We start from the raw sequence: 23,077 nt of genomic DNA on the forward strand, positions 1-23,077 counted from the left end.
CCACTGAAGTAGAAAGACCATTCAATGAACTCAGCAGAGAGCATTAAGGGAATGGGATATTTGTCTCGGGTTCTTTATAAGGCGGCCTTGCACAAAAGTTATTGTTGAGTCTGTATGCTTATCTTAATTAACCCATTTTTGCTAGTATTCTAGAATCTGTGGCTATTGCTTTATGACAGAGTCTGGAGATAGTAGCATTAAGTCTTATTAGTTTTGCTGGTACTTTTCCGTTAAACCCCTACCACTTGCCGCTGGTTTTGTTTTGGCATAACTCACCCATACCAGTTGCCGCTTTTTTTTGGTTTTCTGTTCATAATTGTGTTCACAGTGGGGCACAAATAAAGTGTTGGATGCTTACTAAGAACTTAAATGACCATTATGTTAAATTAAAACGTGCTATTTAATAGTCACGCTGTACAGCAGAAAGACTTAAACATGGGCCTACTTCATACGATGTTAAAAGTGCCATAAACAAAACAATCTGTGAGAAATATAAATTACAGCTCCCCAGCACCTGCTACACTGGAGAAATCTTTCCAAAGCAATGTAATTGTAAACACAAAGGTTTTGCTAACAACTATTTCAGTTTCTTCCAGTGTAATGCTGTGTCATGTTCGCTTACAAAAAGCTTGACATGTCCTTCCTCATCACTCTTATTACCAGTTTTAAAACCACAGGCAGTAATTAATACATTATATGTATCATACAGGACACAGTACCACTACTTGTAATATGTACGGACATTTCATAAAAAACTACATTCCACAACTTATATTGCAACTTACCATCTTGGTCTTGCTAGCCACAACAAATGACCTTACCTTATTCTGCACAGACACGGTTGCAAAATGAGACTGATATCACTACATTACTAAGCCGCTCATCAAAATGATTTCAAAATACACAAAAAGTATCATGGCACAGGGCATTTTTGATGCTGGATAACTTCAACCTGTCTAATAAGCAAATCAGAGCACTTTCTGTCAAAAAGAAAAGCAGCGTGAAGTGGCAGAAAACTAAACGTAAATCACAATGCAATTATTGGACTGCTTTGGCATTTCTCATCGTGCAAAACAGAAAACCTCATAATACCTGATTAAATATACCTAAAGCAGATTTCCCCCAAAATACAAGTGCGCAATCACCTTAATTCTTATTTGAAATAAGATGTCAACAGTTCACTGTTGTACACGGCTAACTGTTGTAATTATTTTCTACAAAGTTCAAGAAGCCACAGTCCCTAAAAATACACTGCACAATTCAGCAACTGTTTCAAATATAAAAAGGTATATAGGTATATGACAGCACTTTCCAAGAAAGCCTAGAAGTATACTGGATGAGAAAAGTTGTAGTGAAAATTTAAACAGACATGTCAAAGTTTTCAGAGATGCCACCAGGTCCAGCTGTACAGAATAACTGTATTACCAACTGCTTGACTTAGGTGGAAATAACTACCAGACTGGACTACACCTTGTCTACATACCTGCGATATCCCACAGCTGTAACCGAACCAATGTATTAGTATCCCAGTTGATAACTTTCAGGGTGAAGTCAACTCCAATTGTTGCAGTCCCTGTCCTCCAAAATACAACAATACTGCCAAAACACAGCAGCGTGAAGTGGTAGGGGTTTAACGGAAAAGTACCGATTTGCTTAGCATATATTTATACATGTTCAATAAGGGTTATGTAAACTTGAGAGCTAGTAGTTCTGATTTTCCTAAACAATTTTATGGCCTGCTCTAAGTCAGAAGTGAGCTTTCTCATATCTGCAGTAAACTTAAACAGATAAACAAGTAAAATATCTTAATGAAGTAGTTTATTGGTTTACTGAGATGACCAAGGGCTATTTCAGTAGTGTGGATGGAGAGGCAGAGCTGACATGCAGTCTTCTTGACCTCCTTTTAAGAATATAAACACAATGAACTAAGTGGCATTTCCAGCCTTTACAAAGCACAGAATGGTGGGGTATCCTGGCTTCAGCATCTGGTAAGTAGATTGAAGAGGGATCCACTGTGATTGCTTTAAACTAATAATAGTTTTTAACCTGGCTCATAAATTAGATTCCTGTCAGTTTGTTATTTTATGTGGGATGTTTGCTAAATTTGGTCAGAAGTGATAGCAGAAAAGAAGAGGTAAAGTATTGATTGTAATTAGAGCATTTGCTAACAAGTCAACATTAAATTACTTCCGCATAAATAAGTCACCTTCACAAAGAAGACATGGAGTATTAGTCCCTTTTTTTCATCTTACTTTAACAAGCATTTATTTCAAAATGTTTACTAGAATTTGCTATGTTGCTGGACACTGGGCCCAGTTTTATTGATTTTGCAGTTAGAAAAGTTAAGGCCTGCACTCTAGTGGCAGTAGAGAGAAATCAGGTCTCTTCTGAGTTTGGAAATCACTGTACAAAATGTAGAGTGCAATGTTGTGACTGGACAGTGGGTTGTTTTGCTTGATTATTGATTTTCTGTGCTTGTATAAAGTTTGGCTCATTTACACAGAGCTTACCAATGCTTGGAAATCACACCATGGAGATTTGAATGTACCTGCTTCCAGCTCAGTCCAAGCTAGATAAATATCCACATTGCAGAATTGCACTTTGTCTTGTTATTTTAAAGTGATTCTGTTGTATTTCTGTATTATTTACTGACATTCTATGCTTTTTCATACTTTAACCTTCTGTTACAATTTCATTGTATTAACTACTGGGTTTCTACACTTGGGCTCCTTTTTTACAGTTGGAAAAGTTAGGTCCGCATTCTAGTGGGAGAAGAGAGTAGCCTGGTAACATGTGAGATTGGGGATCACTCAGGAAACTTTAGAGTGTATTGTGATTAGTCAGTGGGCTATTTTGTTTATTTGCTAATTTTCTGTACCAGTATAAAGTAATAGCATTTGTGTGATGCTGCTCATTGCACAGTGGAGGTTAATAGTGCCCTATATAGATGCAGGTAGTTTGAATCCAACTTTCTGTATTAAAAACAACCTTGGATATTTCCTGAGAATGACTATAATGCATGACAGTCACTTAGTGTGCATATACAGGAGCATTGCTTTGTGAGATTACAGTAAGATTGTAGTTTCTAGCCAAAAAGCACCTAAGCAAACCTGCCGTAAACTCCTATATTACTCCATTACTGTAGTCTGCACACAGAGGAGCATTGGTCAAACTGTCTTGTCTTAAACATTGTAGTTTCAACTAAATAGAACTCAAATAGACGTATTCTACATGCCCTCTAGTACAATTCCCTTGTAATCCACTGAATAAACATTTGAAACCACGGATAAGTACTTTCCTCCTGTCTCTGAAACCACCTTGGTGGAAATGGGAAGCCTGACAAAATACAGCATTTTCCCTTGTTTACTGATAACCACCTACTTCTTAAACAGTCAGATACAGTGTGTGAGTGATGCAATTATACATTATCACTGGTGTCAAGGCTTTCACATACAGCCACTACAATTACCAAACAAGCTGTCAGAAACATACAGCACCACATTCTGCCTACCACTCCCACTAAAAATCAAGCACATAGACTCACATCTGCCATGGCTCTTAAAAGTAATCTAACCAATCCTTAAAGACATTCTAGATGCAGCTATAATAACAGGGATCCTCAATAACCCAACTAACATTCTACCAAAGCAATATCCACCATGAAATATTTGGCTTCAACACATGGAGCTGAAACTCATAAAACCAAAAGGCAAACCTCTACACAAAAATATTTTGTCATATGTGATTCCATCATGAGACACACAGATATTCCACTCACTAAGCTGAGCAAATAGATGGTTATGGTCAGCTGACTATCAGGGGCTAGAATTTGCCAGAGCATGCATACCCTCAGGTCATTGAACCACAAGTACCAGAACGACTCTGTCATTATGCATGAGGGTCCAAATTACCTCAGACGTACCTCTCTGGTTGAGCGCTCACTCAGACTATGTGTCCCAGGCTAGTTTGATCCTAGCACTAAGCAGTATTCTACCTTCCCTGAGGATGGCGTCATTCAAAGAGGGTATGATATTTGTCAGCTTGTAGTATATGGTTGACAGACCATGCTGCTTCACCAGGGATGGTCTTCATCTGTCCTGTTTAAGCTTTTAAATATTGGATAAAACTTTGCCAACCCCTATAGTGCCTTTTTTAGGCAATGTCAACCTGAGAAGTCTTCCAGCATAGCAAAATTCAACCCAGAATAATCTAAAGGTATTACTACTCAATGCCGGGAATCTAAACAAAAAGCTTCACTCTCTACAACCTGTCCTCACCCCGGAGAATGTAGACATCTGTGTAGTTATGGGCACATTGTTTAAATCTGCAAAGAGCACCCCTGCAATGCAAGGCTACAGTGTCTTCCACACATTTACACCAGCTACTGCACAGGAAGGGACAAACAGCTACTGCACAGGAGGAGACAAAAGAAGAGATGTCTCAATATTCATCAAAAACAGTCACAACTCTAGATTGTTCAAGCACTATAATGCACTTGAGCATCTCCTTGCCCAACTCGCCATAAGCAAAGTTCCATATCTTATCATTGTAAGCTATAGGTCCCTTCTATGACTCAGGTCACCCATACCACAAACCTAAATTAAATGGTTTGAACCCAGCATTATACTCCTGGGTAACTTAATCTACCGCATTATAAACTGTGAAACACGGACAACTTCCACTATAGAGGCCCAACAATTTCTAGATTTTGTTAACACAAACGATCTGGAACAGCAGGTGTGTACGCCCATTAAGGGCACCAAGATTCTCAGCCTTGAGTCTCATAAACATAGGAGAATGTTGCATTCACCCATGTTGTGTTATTGCTTGTTGGGATGGCCCATAAAGCTATGTTCTTTGACATTAAACTAAAACCTATGACCCCATCTAACCCTCAAACATGTAGGAATCATTTCAGAGCAAATCTCCTACTGCTGAGTGATACCATGGCAAAAATTTAAAGCCCTCCCCAAATTGCATGAATGCTTCTGCCTATGTGGAATTGTTCGCAGATACTTTATACCATCATGTAGAGAGCTGCACTGAGGCAGCCATACCCACCTGACATAAGCACAGGACTAACTTAAAGAACTTGCCATCTTGGTGGAATCCTAACATTTAATTGTATGACAAAAGGAAGAAAACAATGGCCAAAACTAGGAAGTGCAATACTCAGCAAGGTAAGACACTCCACATCAAATTAAATAAGCAACTCAGTAGTCTTATAAGGTCCACCAAAGCCAAATCTGAGGTAAAGCTAGCCTCACAGGCAAAGGAAAACCACATGGTCTTTCTCAGCTATGTCTGCAATCTCAAAGGTAATGCACAAGAGTGTGCTGAACTAATTGTAATCCGAGTCACCTGTACAGATCCTGAAGATATTGTAGACCTACTGGCTGATAAATTTAGATCTAGTTTCACTCCACATTCCTTCATAATACCTCTCAAGAGATACACTCAACTATAACATTCATGGATGTCACTAGCAAATAAATCCTCAATGCGCACTCCAAGGCAAAAATATGGCATCTGTGGGCCCAGATAGTATCATGGGATACCTCCTGAAGAGCATAAAACATGACCAATCAAGTCCTCTAAAATCACTGTCCAACTATAGCCAGCATACTGCCTTTATGCTTGGTAAATGGAGGACTATAGTGGTTATCCCTCTGCACAAAGGCAAGCAATAAGTCTAACTAGTCGCATATGTAAAGCCATGAAGGAATTATCATGGATATTATAAATAAATACATAGGAAACTTTCAAACACTGGATTCAACAGAGTTTTATTTTGTCAAAGGCATATCAAGCCTACTCACTTTGGTGGACTTTTTTGAGAAAGTCATCAAAGCAGTGGAAGAGGTCAGAATAGAATGTGGTGCCTTTCTTGACCTGACCAAAGCAGTCAACACTATTCCCCATTCTGGCATTGTCAGCAAAGTCATGAAACTAGAAGAAACCTCCTATGTCAATTGTGGGATAGCCAACTGGAGAATAAACAGAATGCAGGAGTCAAGATGGGGCCTCTACCTTCATAAAAAGGTCAGTCACTAGCACTGTTCTTGTGACTCAGATTTAGGGTCACTCCCTTTTGCCATCTAGGTTTTGGAAGTCAAAGCTAATGCCAAAGGCCTCTGGCTGGCCAAGTTTGTGGATGACTGCAGGCTCAGTGCAATCAAAGAATTTCCCAAGGACACTAATTAGCTCCAAGAGGGCTTGTTGCAAACTACTAATTGGTGCTCAAGCCATGTTCTAAAACTGAATACCAAAAAATGTATAAAATCATCCTTTGGAACATTTGCCACCCCAGTGAATTACTGCATAAACAATACACCCATTTGATTTGACCCAGTGTTTAGATACTTGGGAAAATATGTGGCAGTGACTTGGCCTGTCAGCATTATGTGTCTATTGCTGTAAGGAAATATTTCTACATTGTGCAACTTATAAGCAAGGGTATGGCATCCAGGTCCAAGGATGTCATTGTTTTGCTGTACACAGGCCTCATTAGACCAATCAATGAGTACAGTACTCCCTCATTACATACCCGACCAGGCACATGCAACAACTGAAATGCCCATATATGTGCCTCACAAAAAGGATACACGGTGTTAACCACATGGGATATGCAGACTGCCTCAAAGCCTTATCATTATGCTCAGTCTCCTGCAGACTACTGAGAGATGATCTGTGCCTGGCTTATCATGCATCATCTGATCCAGTACTGATGGACTTGCGTTAGAAATACCCAAATGAAGGACCTAACCCTTTCTGCAACATAAATAGAACATGTTGGAGGGACAGGTTTGTGTCTCAGATACTATCCATAATCTGGAGGCTTCTCACTCATGTAAAGCAGAGTCCATCCCTGACCCTATTCAAATTCAGCATGGACTAATGGAATGGGAATTGTAAATTTACTCCTGGAGAGGCAGCTGTGTCTCTGTTAAACAGAGGCAGCTTGTAAATATTCTGCCACCTAAACACAACTAGATGTCCCTGGGTAGTTTATCATGTCATTTACCAATGGAAAAACATGGTAGGCTTAAAAAGGCCTAATAGGGCCATTAGCCTAGCAATCACCTATGAACTTATGACCCTATAGTGACATAAGGTCAGAGTGTTAGATGCTTTTTAGGTGGCAGGAACAACACACCACTGTGAATAAGTTGAATATGTAAATTTTATAATAGCTAAAAACCTGCAGGTAATTAAAGTTGTTTTCCATTAGTGCAGGAATGGCAACATAGAGGTGTCCATATGGAATATAAAAAATGTGACACTTTGCTTCCTCCCCACTATCATCTATATAATTTTAAACTTACTCTACAGTTAGCTATACAAATTATATGTATTTATAAGCCACAGTGTATAACGACAAACACTGTACATAAAAACATTTATCTCAGTAATTTAGGGACAATTATTCTGCTGCTATTCCATTTTTAAACCTGTTGCATTTTAGCTGAGGATATCAGTTTGGGGACTGATCATTCACAGTAAGGGACAAGTTTTTCAGATATTCCTTGAAAAATAAATAAGTAGGCCATAACAAGAATCTAATAGTGAATGACAGATAATTAACAAATACCAAGTTGCAAAGCTGTTAAGGAATAACTTGGAGTAGCAATGTCCCAGGGATCTCATCTGTCTCCTGTATAGCACATAATTCCCTACTAACACTTTCATTTATACATTTATAACTGCATTAACTACTATAGAACTCTGACCCTAATGGACTATTTTTAGGTTCAGCCCTGGTATAAGAATTATACACAATATGACTGACACAAGTATAAAAGAAATACAATAATATATATAATAAGAATAAGAAAAATTGGTATAGCACACGCAGAGATATTTATAGTGCTAAAAAGTAGCCTTTTATGTTTCATCTTTCTGAATTTTTTATAGTCTACAAAGGGTGAGCCAGCTACAGCAGAAACCTTGACTTCTTATTCCAAATTCACTCCCAGAGACATATCTTCTGCTTCTCATGTCCATTTGTTTTCCATTGTTGCCTTCAGGATCTGTGTTCTTTTTCATAGTATCTTGCTTCTGAATAAACAGAAATTAATTTCACAGGGGCATTATGGTTTAACAAATGTTAAACCAGTACTTTTCTTGCTCTCGGGTTAACTTGGTGGCATGGCATTAGACAGTTTCAGAATATGGATGTGTCTTCCTTCCCTGTGTCTCATTCTGACTGCTTACATCATATTTACCTTTTTAGAAGAAGGAAGCAGTTAGCTTTTCTACTCTCTTTTTAAGTGTATTTTATGTTCTGCTTCCCATCCCTCCCTCCCTTTCTCTTTTCCCTTTCTTTACCATGTCTCTTACCCTCTTGAATGCCATATTAAATGTCCTCCCCACACCCTTTGAGGTAGTTCATTTCATGGGTTCTCTGTCCTCTCCATGAATAAGTACTTTCGCAGTTATAGGGAGCAGATGGTCCCTGTAATCTACTGCCTGTGCCTTCCTGTTCAGAATGACCTCTTTACAGCTCCTCACCAGCATTTTGCCTAGATATATCATATCTTAACTGTCTCTGCTGGTCCTTAGTGACAAGAAGTTAAGTTTTTCTATTTTCTAGTCATATTGTTTTTCTTTTCTCTCTCACACTGTTCTGATGGCTTTCCTGTGGACTCCTTCTAGCAGCATGATGCCCATGTATGACCTACACATTTGAACACAGTACACAAGATATGCTTGACAAAGGGCCAGTCCCAGGGAAAGAAAATTGCTAATCTGTATAAATAAAACAAAAACAAAAAACCCCCCACAAAATAAAGTGGGGGGCTCCCCCCCACTTAAATATACCAACTCCGAGATTACACCACAGTGGAGGAAATGGCAAAATCCCGAAAACGGCCCAGTCATTTATTTCCCTAGGAAAGAAATCGCTGTTCCATGCTTTCGGCATTCTGCCATTTCGCATAAACACGTTCGACGAAACAGTGTTCGCAACTTTAAGCATTTGCTTAAATAATAGGAACCCCTAATAATTACTGTTGTAACAAAGTAAAAATATTTTCTAAATTCAGTAGCACTGTGGGGCAAATGATAGAGTTGCTACTTTACAGCATTTGGTTTGGCAGTTTTCTTCCTTATGTCTGCATGGATTGTATAATGTGTTCTGATATCCTCTCACATACCAAAGACATGCTGTAGGCAAGTGGAAATCCTGTGAATTATCTAGTATGAAAGTTTTTTGGTAGACTACTATCCTGTCTAGGACTGGTTTCCCTGCCCATTACCTGGTGAGTGTTGGTATAGTCTCTGCCTTAGTGCAACACTGAATTTGGTAAAGCAGGCATTGGAGATCAACTGAATTAATGAATGAAATGTTCTTAGTGATATATACTTTAGATTGTTAATGTATTTCATTTAGACGTTTGACCATATACTTATGCAAATTACTTAATGATTTTATATCTGGAGATGCTACTTCTTGGTCGACTGTTTCAAACTCTCACATACAGAGAACATTCTGGAATGTTTTTTATTTAATTTGGAAAACATTAACTCTATATTTTTCTTATCACCAGCTTTTCCATTACATAATGAGAGTCAACTTTACAAACAGTGGTGGACAAGTGGTAGCTTTTGATCAGAATGGAGATGTCCCTGCTTTGTTTGACATCCTAAACTGGCAGCTGACTGTAGATGGCATCATGGAGTGCAAAAAAGTTGGCATGTATAATCCCAGTGCACAGGGAGGAGAGGAATTTATCATCAATGACAATGTTATCTTGTGGAGTGGTGGTCATTTACAGGTGCAGTCTGAGCTTTTAGCAGCATTTACATTTTGCTTCAAAGAAGTTATTTTTATGGAACATTTTTGTAATTTTTTTGATAGAAGACTGAATGGATATACATGCAACAGCTGGTCAATTTTCAAGCAAACAGTGAGCAGAATAATATCTAAATTGCAAAATACGTGGGAATGTTTGAGCAATTAATCTAGTTTAGCTACTTCAGAAAAGAACTTCCTGTTGTGGACATTATGTTTTATCTGCTCTTCCTTGAAATCATATTGCATCTCCATTCCATTGCCACATGCTATATGATGATACATTTCTACACATTCATGTTATTCTTTAATTTGCCAGTCTTCATAAGAAATATGTTCCACCCTATCCACATTAACTAATTATCCAAAATGTTTGGAAATGCCTAGTATGTTTTATGAACGAATATACAATGTAGGCTGTATCTATTCCGAAAAAGGTCTGGTTTAGAAAATAAATGGATTAGGTCATGGTGTGAACTTTGATGTATAGTTTAGCCCCTGGATTCAATAAATTCCATGCAAGAATAAAACTATTCTTGCACGGAATGGTTTGTGTCCATTTAGCACAGCAGCGTGCCTTGCATATTCATGAAGGTCCGCTGCTGTGCTCCCTATATGGACACGAACCGTGAATGACTGCAGGGGGCATGTCCAAGTAGTGCATGGACACCAAACATGCCCCCTGCACTCAGAAACTGCCGTACAGCACTTTCTAAATCTCTTTAGCATAATACTAGAGATTTTGCTAATATTATGCCAGTATTTCAGTGTCACCGGACACTGAAATGAAATAATGATCATTTCAGTGTCCACAGACACTGAAATAAACATCAACATGAAGAAAGCAATGCAGGGGTGTGTGACAGGATCTGTGACACACCCGCTGCATTGGCAAAGTTCCGTATGACACCTCTGCAACCTGCTATAGTAGGAAATGCGTGCAAATGCACAACTAATGCAGGATAAATCCCTCAAAAGGGACAAGACACATATATTGCCCACTAAACATAGAAAGTTGATAGAAAACAGGTCATGCATTAGCATGAATTACTGAAGGGTAGAAGTCTGAAAGCAAATGTATGCCAATATTCCCTTATAGCAGTGCATGTTGACAAAGGTACAAATAATGGGGGGAATAAATAATAAAATAGGGACACATCTGAACAATTGCCTTCACACACTTAGAAAGTTGATAGAAAACAGGATATGCATTAGCGGGAGTCCCTGAAGGATAGAAACCTGAAAGCCAAATGAATGCCATTATTTCATGATTGCAGTCCTCATTGAGTTGTCAGAACACCACAAGACTCACTTATATAACATAATAATATATATATATATATATATATATATATATATAACATAATTATATATATATATATATATATATATATATATATATATATTTTTTTTTCTAGCTTAAGGAATGTTTAAGCATAGCTAAGAGGGTGTGCTCATTATGGCCCTCTGCTTAGCATAGCTTAAACATCCCATAGGAGATAAATGCAAATATACAGGTAAAATTTCCAAGCTGAGATAGTGTAGTAGTTAGAGTCCTGGCTTTATATGCAGGCATTCACAGTTCCAGTACCAAGACAAACAACTTATTTTTCTATGGGAAAGTAGTGTTAAACTTATTTTTGAAAACTTAAATTATGTAGCAACTGTTTTTTGTCAACCAGGGTAGTGTAGCAGGTCCAAAAGTGAGATGTCAGTCTAGAAAAGATGTGAACCCCCCATATAAACACAAGTGCCCCATACAGATAGTCATACAAAAATATAATTTAATGAAAGCACATAGGGGGATGTCATGGAAGATAAACGTAAAATTATAATGTGTCATTAATGATGAATCAATCCCACAATCCTGATACTCTAGTCTATAAAATGAAATTTGAGCAATGCTAAGTAGTGCTCATCTATGCTAAGCTGGTATAAGCATTGCTTAAATGTAAATTCTAAGCAATAAGCAGCTCAGCTAAGCAGATTTGTGCACTGGTAAGCAGTGCTCAACATCTATCCCTTTAAGCACTGACAACCTTAGCTAAGCGGGTTTGCGAGTCACTTAGCTTAGCTCAGCATATTCAAAATGGTCCAATGATGGCAACGGGTGGGAATATAGCTCTATTTAAACCTCACAGGTGGGAATAGAGCCATAACCAGTTGTAGCTCATCTTTGGAGGCACTATGGCTAGTGTATGAGAGGGATCGCGCTTTTGCATGCAATGCTGGGGCATTCAGGAGGCCAGGGTCATGATTGAACTCCTAGTGAAAGACCATGAGGAGAGACTGCTGCAGGGCCAGTACCAGGGCTCTCAATACAAAGTGGAGACCTGGGACCGTCTCACACATGATCTCAACAGTGCTATTGGCATCCCTCGAAATGGTGAGCAGGTCCGGCACCATCTCGCTGACCTCAAGCATAGGAAGAGGGAGCTCTTGGACCAGTGGACTCAAGACGCACAGGCACAGAATGTCCCAGAACTGTGTAAGTATCTGTATCAATTAGTGTTTACCAAAGTCCAGCCTGTGTATGTGATTGATAGGTATACATAAATGTTTCTTTATCTCCTGCATCTGCAGGTAAAAGGGCTGTGAACATAGATGCCCATGCCAGCAGGTTGCTAAGGCTGTGCTAGGAGGCTGGTGAGTGCAAATCTATCTTTCAGTATTCAGGGTGAATAAATAGAAAGGAGTAGAATGTCAACTTCCAGTAGGGTAAAATGTGTACTGTGTGTAATGAATAAATGAGACGTTAGCAGAGTAATACTGATGTACAGGATATCTATCAATAAAAGTGCCAGTAACCTTAAATAAAACTAAAAACTCCAGACTGTTGTGTTTACTTTGGTATGTGGTGGTATGAATCTAAATGTGTACAGGTTCTGCACAGCAACTATGGCTCTGACAGCATGAATTAATTGAGGGTCATCTGACAAATATTGTGGAGCTGTAAAACTGGAGATCAACTATATGAAATGTTCCATGCACCAATATCTGATCCCTGAATAGTAATGTGTAAACTATTATAATGTATCTCCTACAACAGTGCTTTGTGTTAACCATTGCTTTCCAGATTATAAATGTCAAAGTATTAATACACAGTACAAGAACTATCTGTCATGCATGAATGTCAGAATTACAAGGTCAGATTGTCCAACTAAGAGAGTATTAGGGAGAAAACAGTCAAGCAAGAAGCAGCAGTTCCTCAATAGCTCATTGTGTTGAAACACAGCCTTGTTGTACCTTTTTGCACAAACAGATACAGTTCGAATCCAGGGAGTGGTAGTAAGCTGTATGCATAATTTCACCCAAGAGTATGTGAATATGTGTAGTCAGGTAGTGTTAACAGAAATTTCCTGCACAGGTCTGCCAGGTAAGGAAATGTTTCTAGTAGCTGTAAGAAGGCTGTACTAATACACTGTGTACAACACTTCCACTGTCCATCCCCAAGGCTGCAAATGACAGCAAGATAAGCACATACACCAAGCAGTTTCTTCCGATAAATGTCCCTCAAGTGTCATGCTGTCACAGCTAGTGGTCACAGCTGCCAATACCCAAGGTGACAAATAGAAATCCAGGTGGAGCCTGGCAGTAGCACACACACACACACACACAGCGTGAGTGCAGGGCACCCCTGTCACATATGTAACCTTGAATATGTGAATATGTGTAGAAACAGTCAGATAGTGTTAACAGATATTTCCTCCACAGGTCTGCCAGGTAAGGAAATGTATGTATTGGCTTTAAGAATGCTTTATTAATACACTGTGTGCAAACATTCCACTGCCCAACATCAGCCCATAGGTAGATGTAAAGTGAGGTCATACCTGGAGAGTAATGAGAACAGTAATGATCAGTACAGTTGTGAACAATCAAAGCCTATACAGTTGTTAATTGACATCTCTCTCTCTCTCCTCCACCCTATCTGCACCAGTAATTCATACACATAATCAACGGGTATGTTTTTCTCCAAATCTACTTTTGGGACATGTGTCCTATTGTTCTACAAATATCAAATTATTTGATTATTAATGTTCCCCATTCAAATAGTATCATTGGTGGCCTGTTGCTATCAATGTAACTTGCATGCCGTTATGATGCATTTATATCACGTTATCGAAAGATGAAAATAGTGGACGCTATTTCATCGAACCTAAAATATCTAAACCACATAATATCGAACATTCAGAATAGCAAATTTTTTCCTTGGGAAAAAATTCACTATTCCGAAAGACATACACACAACACAAGCACACCTAAAAAACATCAATACACACACGCACATGCACTTAAAATCCTACAACTAACCCTACGCTAAACTATACATACTATCTATCCACTTACCCTAATCCAAACCCTAACCCTAAGGTCCGTCACTATCGCACACTCACCTAACCCGTGCCCTAACTCTAACTCACTTAACCTGCCCCTAAACCTAATTCACCAAACCTGCACCCTACCCCTAACCCGCGCCCTAACCCTAACTCACCTAACCTGCGCCCTAATCCTAACAACCACACAATCGCACACTTACCTGAACCCCACCCGTAAGTATCCACCACAGTGCTGAAAATAGCGAAGCCACAGAACCGGCCAACCAAATTCTTTCCCTAGGAAAGAATTCGGTGTTCTGCAGCTTTGCTATTTTTAGCATTCGATTAAAACGGGTCGATATTAGAACATTCGAAGTTTTAAAACTTCGATGTTCTGATATAGACCCGTTATGATGTCTTCTGTTGTTCCATTTATGCATGTGTTCTGTTTGCTATGCAACTGTTTCAAATCTGTTGTTTTGGCTTAATTGGAACATCCATGCATGCTGTTAAAACTAATTTTGAAATGTTTTGTTCATGACTAACCAACATATTTTGTAAAACTGCAACATCATAGCATGTCTGGGAAGGCAGATCCCAGTGAATTCACCTGTTCCGCCTCATCTGGTCATGGCACCAGGCCCCAGCATGTCTGGTTCCCAACCCAGGACCTCCTCATCTGCTGGTCCTGCACCACCTTCGGGTGGAACTGCCTCAGGAGATGGGGCCTGTCCCCCCTCGGAGCAGGCACGGACAGGAAACTGTCACCTGTAGCCAGGTACAGGGTTTGGTGCATAGCACCATCCAAAAGGAGTTTGGTGGACAGCTGGGCCAGATTGAGGGATGCCTGGCACATCTTGTCGGTCAGCCTACACTCCAGTCCAGCCCCCAGTACAGCCACTTTTGGGGCCATGAAGGTGCAGTGGTGACTGCCCATGGGTGGGGACCTCAGTCCCACTGTTTCCATTTGGGGGCTCATGGGCATCTGATTCCCAACCATCCTCCCCGTCCAAGGTGTTTACCCCCACATGTGTCATATACCCCCCATGACTGCTGTCTTGTCTGTCTTGCCTATCTTCCTACCCAGCTTACCTCCCCAAATATACCATCTATCCTTCTCAAACATCCCACTCTCACCTTAAAAAAAAAAGGGCATCTGTTTCCCCCAAAAAATTACGCCCCATACATAGTTGTCCATTTTGCACATGTGCCCACTGGATACATGTAATCTGGTCGAATTGGCTTGACAACAAATTACTGTTGTCCTCACCCCTCTCACAGGGGTTTGAGTGTCTAAATTCACCTCCAAATACTGTAGAAATTCACAGCTGTTGCTGTAGAAGAAATAGACAGCTGTGGACCTTTCCTACACCTGTCCTGCATATCTGTAGTTATCTTTCATACTGTACTTCCCTCTGTGTGCCCCTTTTTTCACCACTTTCCTATCACCCCTTTTTCTTTTAAAGAAATTAGCATGGAGCTAAGTGTGAATAAGAGGTGGTAAGTGAAGCTAAAATGGATTAAACGTAGCTTGGCATCGCTTACCATCACACAAACCTATGCAAACCCTCTTACAACTGCTTAAATGTGCCTTAATCACAGCATGATCCATCATACCTTGTTTTGGCCAGAAACAAAATAGTCAGCCCTGCCAAGTTGTGAACCCGCGATGTTGTACTCTACAATCACAGCAACATACCACTACACCATCTGAGCTGTGAGAGTCTGTAATGCTTTAACAAACATATCATGCATTCTGGTCATTTAACATTAATGAAAAAAAAAAACATCAGTCCCAAGTCTCAAACACATGACCCTATAGTCAGAGCAATGTACCACTACATCACCTGACTTGTAGGAATTAGTGTTGCTTTTTCAAACATATCATGCAATACAGGCATACATGAGGGAGAAAGCTCAGTGGAATCATTCACGTGTTGTATATAGACATATACGCATATATATATATATATATATATATATATATATATATATATATATATCTGTTGAAATATATATATGAAAAAGTAGATATATAATATAGATATGCATATATAAATATATAAAGGAAGGAATATATATATATATATATATATATATATATATATATATATATATATGCATGTATGTATATAACATGCAGTGCAGTCATACCTCAGCACCATCCCTCTCAACCTCTTAGTGCAAGAAACCTGTACAGAGGCTGTAAAGGGGGGGGGGGGCACATATAGTGTGATATTTCAAATATCGCTATTATAAAAAAAGACATTTGCTAGAGCAACAGGGTGCATTTCAGCAGACAATTATTGAAGGATATGAGGATGGAAACTGAAATGTTATGTCATTGTTTACTGACATAACTCCTTGGATCATCACAGTGATTTACCAGACAAATACAAATAAATTGTGGAACAGAACAAAAGTATGGGCCAAACATTTGGACATTCTGTGAAAATCCTGGCAGTGGAGAAATTTGCTCAGAACCCCTGAATGAATCTGGACCAAGCCTGACAAAGTGGGGAAACAAAGGGATGAAAATAGGGACATATCCAAAATACATGAGTAGATAAGTTGTGAAAGTTGATGTAGTAACACTGTATGTCCTAACATATATTGACTGAAATATCGCAAGTCTGGGACTCAATTGCTTCTCATTAGTTAGTGACCTCAGTCCCCACATCATCCCACTGATGTGTCAGGAATACACAACAGTTATGGGGACCAGACCAAGACAACTGGACATCCTACGAATGTGTGGACATTGCACAATATTAGGGAAACTACACTCAGCTACCAAGCAGTATCCAAACTACAATCAGACTGACATAACACTACCCAAATCCAACTCTGGGGCTGTACACATGCATTTGCAAATATAACAGGCTCTACAGGGATGTAACACTAGTGAAAAACAGACACTGGTGTGAAAGTGCATACCCACAACCAATTGCACCACAGTCACACTGACATACCAGTAAGCAAACTGAGCCCTACAGTATAATGACTGTGTGAGCAACAATATCCCGTTTGCCACTCACACATTACCCCAACATATACTGCCCCAAGTCCCAGTGTAGTGGGAATCTTGAGGTGTTACTGGACATGTCACGGTCTGCCCGTACAAACATAAACAGGTGATATGGAACCAGTAACTCGAGCAGCATGCACGGTCAGATAGAAAGGACCCATGACACTCACATGTACACCCCCCTCCCTACACAGCCCAAATAACATGTACACACTACACTACTACACAATCCTGACAGTCTGTTAACAGTAGCCAGACATACACAGACTTATCAAATGTACAGTTTCCCACAGAATGTATAGACAGAGAAATCATATGTTACATATGTGGGGGTCTATGACATCACTGGGATGGTAGCAAGAATGAAGGCAAAAAAATAATGATACTACATACCTCTGAACCTCTTAATGCATGACATCTGGACTAAACCTGACATAACTGGGAGACAGAGGCCCAAACTCAGGGGTATATTGGACATATTGCTGTTATAATTTTAGTTTCTGGTGTTAGAGGGTTTGTTGTTACATATCTTTTCTGAGGGATATGAAGTCAGTAACACCAATGGATGTTAGCATTTACTGACTGCATTCCCCAGAGTATCCTACTGATTAGCCAAGGACAACAACTGCCTGGGAAACAGACCAAACATATGAGCCATGCATCTGGACAGTGTCTAGGCCTCTGGACAGTGAAGAGGTATAACAGCAGTCATGTAACAGAATGTAAATCCCCTGACAGCTGACAAACATGTCACCCACCACATTATGAAGCACAATAAGACCAACATGACAATCCCCCACATAAGCTCTTTGCAATTACCCATGTATATTCAAATATAGCATGCACTACAGGGATAGAACTGTAGTGAAAAAGTGGTGCAAAAATGTCCACCCAAAAACATTTGCACTACAGTCACAGCAACATACCAGTACCCAAAATGAACTCCAGAGTAGAACGACTGTCTGAACAAACATTTCATGATTGCCAGTTAACTCTACGCTGACATATACTGGGCAAATTCACAGTGTACTGGGAATCCTGAGGTGTTAAAGGACATTTCACAGTCTGCCCCTACAAGCATACCAACTTGATAGACTACCAGCAGCCATAGCAGCATGCACAGTCAGATAGGTAATGGATGTATGGCACTCACATCTGCTACTCTCTCTACCCAGCCCAACAAACATCTACATACAACACTGCTACACAATCTTGGCAGTCTGTTCACAATGGCCAGACATACATAATTGTCATATGTACAGATTTCCACAGAATTTCCAGGGTGTGGAACCATAATCCTGGCCACTGCTGCATATCACAGCCAGGAGTCTGCTAGGTCACTGGCATGATAACTGAAGTCCAGTCAGTAATAAAGAGGAACATATCACACATAATGGTGTTACAAACTGAAACAATAGCTGGTGTTACATGTGTTGTTGTAACATAACATCCCTGAAGGATATGATGTCTGGAACACCAGTAGTGACTACAATCCTTCACATTATCCTACCAACCCCACAAAAACAGATGTTGTTCGAGGAACCGACCAAACATAATAGGCAAACATCTGGCCACTCTGTGGACAACATGCCAGTTGAGAGGTATGTCAGAGGCATATCACTATCAATCTAGAAACCCTCCATGTGTATAACACCAATAATGACATACAGTCATACCCAATTCTGGAGCTTAGTCCCCCATGTTATTGGGCTGTCTCCACATGCCCTGTCCTGTAGGGTATTCCCACCTACTGTCTGTGAAGCCATAGCCCCCACACCTACGTAATATCCCCTGCACAGGCAAGAAAAAGGGGCAAGGGCCACATGAAGGACGTCCCATATGTTGGAACTAGCAGCAGTGTCCAGGCCCACACCACAATACTATGTGGGCATCTACATAGCTGTATAGCCTCAGCAATACCTGACAAGACAACACTCCCCTCAAGGTAGGCTGAATGCCTGTGGTGGACAGCAGCAATACACAACTACCATCATAGGGAGAAATAATCACAGGACGGGCCAAGAAGGAACAGGTGCCTCATTGGCAGCCATGTCACCTTGTTCTGCACAAGAAAATAAGATCACAGGTGATGTACACTAAGGCTGTCTTTGATTGCAAACTGGATACATCCACCAAGGCCAATCACTAGGCCTTTCAGACATGTGTCTGCAGTTGCAGAGGTGACACACATATCTGCTCTGTAGTGGTGGTCAATAACATCACATACATATATGCCATAGATATAGGCAACTGGCTGCAGACAGGTGAATTGTAAACTTCACCTCCCCTGTCCCTCCATAGGTACACATTTGCATGTACAGCACCTTCCCCCCTCCTCATGATCAGGAAGCAGGTCTGTAATGCCATCTCAAAGGCAACAAATAGAGGTCTCCATAGGCCTGATACCATTCCTGGCTGCATCCTACATGAACACAGGCATGGGCTCTCAGACCCATTCTGCAGTGTAGTCAAGCACAGCCTGAGCACCGGTGTCATCCCATCTACACAGAGGACAGACAGAAAGTTGATAGAAAACAGGTTATGCATTAGCATGAATGTTTTGAAGGATACAAGTCTGAAACTGAAATATATGCCATTATGTCATGACAGAAGTCCTCAATGACATGGCCAAAATCCTCAATATTCTCCATTTAATATAATAATATAATATTAATATGCAATAGGAGTCTCAGCTTTGCATGCAGGCATACATGGTTTGAGTACTACAACAGGCAATCCAATTTTACATTGGAAAGCAGTGTTAAAAGTAGTATTTTCATATTAAAATATGTGGTCAATTATTTTTGTCTCCCAGGGTAGTGTAGCTGGTGTAAAATGGAAGTGTGAGTACATATAACATGTGAATCCACCCATGTATACACGTGTTCCATACAGTATAGTTACACCCCTTACTACTCTAATGAAGGCAATTTTATATTTTATAAGAAATATGTAAAAAATATAAAAATATAATATAATATAATGATATAATATAACTATGATAATATATTATAATAATATAATATTATAATATAATATAATATAATATAATATAATATAATATAATATAATATATAAATGTATATAAAAGATATTTTATAAGAATGAACTGTGAGCAATGGTTAGCAATGCTCAGCTATGCTTAGCAGGTTTAAGCATTGCTCAAATGTGAATGCTAAGCTGCAGGCAGCTTAGGTAAGCAGATTTGTGCACTGGTAAATGTCACTAAGCGAAGCTAACACAGATTAAGCATCTGTATGTTTACCCATCTGTTGGCATCGTTTAGTGTTGCTCAAACCCATGCAAACCCATTTACACCTACTTAAAACTGCTTTAATCACTCCATTTTTATCAGCCACTGTTCTGCCTAGCAACAAAATAACCAGCGCTGCCAAGTCTCGAATCCAGGGCCCTGTACACCATAGTCAGAGATATGCAGCACTAAACCATTTGAGTTGTAAGGATTGCTGATGCTTTTTCAAACATATCATGCAGTAGAGTCATTCAACAGTAGGGAAAATATTCCGTAGAATCAGTCAGGTTTTGTATTTATACATATACACATGTATATATGTATAGAGATGCATATATAGGGAAAAATATATACATAATATAAATAGAAATATATACACACACACACACACACACACACACATACATATACATATATATATATATATATATATATATATATACCTATATACATATATATATATATATATATATATATATACACACACACACACACACACACATCTATATATATATATATATATATATATATACACACACACACACACACACACACACACACATATATATATATATATATATATATATATATATATATATATATATATATATATATATATATATATATATACTCATAACATGTAGTGGAGTCATGCCTCACAACCATACCTTTCAATCTCTTAGTGCAAGAAATATGGCCAAAGGCTGTCCAAATGGTGGGACAATGGGCCCAAATGAGGGACATATTTTAAATATTACTCTTCAGATTGACAAGGTTCTTTTCAGCATACATGTTCTGAAGGATGTGAGTTCTGAAACTGAAATGCACGTCATCATTTACTGTCAGAAATCCTAAGATCGGTGGCCAAGGATGAACACAGGATAGCAGCAGATTTCTTCAGCTCCACCAATTTCATTACATTGACGGGAATTAATTACTTAAAAAATTAATTCTTGAAGTAATTTTCTTTCTAAATATGTTTGTTTTATATAGTTCTTGAACTATATCTAAAAAAGAAAGGAAATCTTAATAATATTCCTGTCAGAAATTACTTTGGAAATTTTCCTGTCAGTTTATCAGTCTGAAATGAGTTCCAGTAAGACAAATTCTCAAGACTCCAGCATCAAGAAAGAACTTCAGTCTCTGATAATTATAGTCCAGCAACTTACTGCTAAGATGGATAAAATGGATACTAAAATAGACACTTTCATAGAAAAACTACAAAACAAATAGACTTGTTACATATGGACCTGCAACAACAGAAGATCCAGATGACAGGCATAGAAGAAGCTGTGAATGACATGGAAAATAAAATACAAGAACAGGAAATCAACATTGAGTTTCTGCTGAAACAAAATACACATTTACAAACAAAGCTAGATGACCTGGAAAATAGATCTAGGCGCAATAACATTAGGATTTTTGGACTGCCAGAAAATATTGAAGGTAACAATATTACTTCTTGTTTAACAACATGGCTCCCTAAAACTTTAGATTTACCAGAAGCATTCTCTTTTGGTATCGAAGAGCACATAGATCTATAGCTAATACTAACTCTAACAAAAACTATCCTAGATCAGTTATAGTTAGATTTCTATCATCTTTTGATAAAGAGATGGTTCTTAAATCTGCTTGGGCTAAAGCTCCTGTTAAGTTTAATGAGACAACTGTGCGTTTTGACAATGACTATTCTTCCATGGTAATTGCTAAAAGAAAAGTTTTTCTGCCACTAATAAGGGAGCTTAAAAAGCACAGTTTAAAACATACCTTCTGTTTCCTGCCAAGCTTAAAATCTTCCTTCCTGATGGTCCTAAGGTCTTGATGATTTAGACTCTGCTTTACTGTTTGTCAAAGAAAAAGGATTTTGGATAAAATAGAAGAAATGGAATGGGCTAGTTCTTCATTAAAGAGATTGGCAACTGAAGCTTCCTGGAAGACTTCAGAGAAGAAGAAGAGACTAAAAACAAATGATTTGTTATATGTTTTTTTTCTCTCTCATCATTTTAGTTCATTATTAATCGTTTTGAATATAGTTCCTGCATTTCCAGAAAGCCACAAATATTTTGGAAAAGATTTAATCAAAGTTATTCTCTATGTGCAAAGAAATGTTTTGTTTCATAACCAGTCAAAATGCCTGAGGATTTAATGGCAGGCTGTGACTCGATTTGTTTTCTTTCTGAAAAAGTAAGGTTAGTAATTTGATACATTTTTCCATCTTTACCTTTTTTTTTTCCTTCTTCTTTTATTATTTTCTTTGTTTAAACAATGGCATTCTATTTAGATTATGTAGTGGGTAAATGGTGGGGGAGGGCAGGGAGAGAACAGTAATGAAAATATCATTAATAGAATAATAACATATTTATTTCTTGTAAAAGTTTATAAGTTCTTCAAATGCTATTTCTAATTATACTTTCTTGATTATACTGCTTATGCTTGTTTGTAAATAATCTGTCATGCTTTAACTAATAATAATCAGAACTAAATAAGAGTAAATAATATGTTTTATTTTTAACTCTATTAATATAAACAGTAAGTAACATTCCATTGTATATACTTCTTACAGCTTTCTCTTACATTTTTTATTTCTGCCTCACTCCCTTTTATTTTCTACTCTCTTTTCTTTTCTTTATTAATATATAGAAATGCTTTAGACTGTGTGGGCACAGTGAATAATAGGATTTGTATGA

At 38.7% G+C, this 23,077-nt stretch overlaps 1 protein-coding gene across 1 annotated transcript in view; it reads left to right on the forward strand.

The window, feature by feature from the left end:
- The first annotated feature begins 5,730 nt into the window (after nt 1–5,730).
- Nucleotides 5,731–23,077, forward strand: part of LOC122792438 (vomeronasal type-2 receptor 26-like) — a 192,906-nt gene continuing 175,559 nt past the window's right edge. Inside the window, exons 1-2 of the mRNA XM_044060225.1 lie at nt 5,731–6,042; nt 9,549–9,776. Coding sequence (XP_043916160.1) covers nt 5,731–6,042; nt 9,549–9,776 — 540 coding nt within the window. The remainder of the gene's footprint in view (nt 6,043–9,548; nt 9,777–23,077) is intronic.

This window comes from Protopterus annectens, chromosome 1.part2, assembly GCF_019279795.1.
Source record: "Protopterus annectens isolate FY-2018-M chromosome 1.part2, PAN1.0, whole genome shotgun sequence".
Lineage (NCBI taxonomy): Eukaryota > Metazoa > Chordata > Ceratodontiformes > Protopteridae > Protopterus > Protopterus annectens.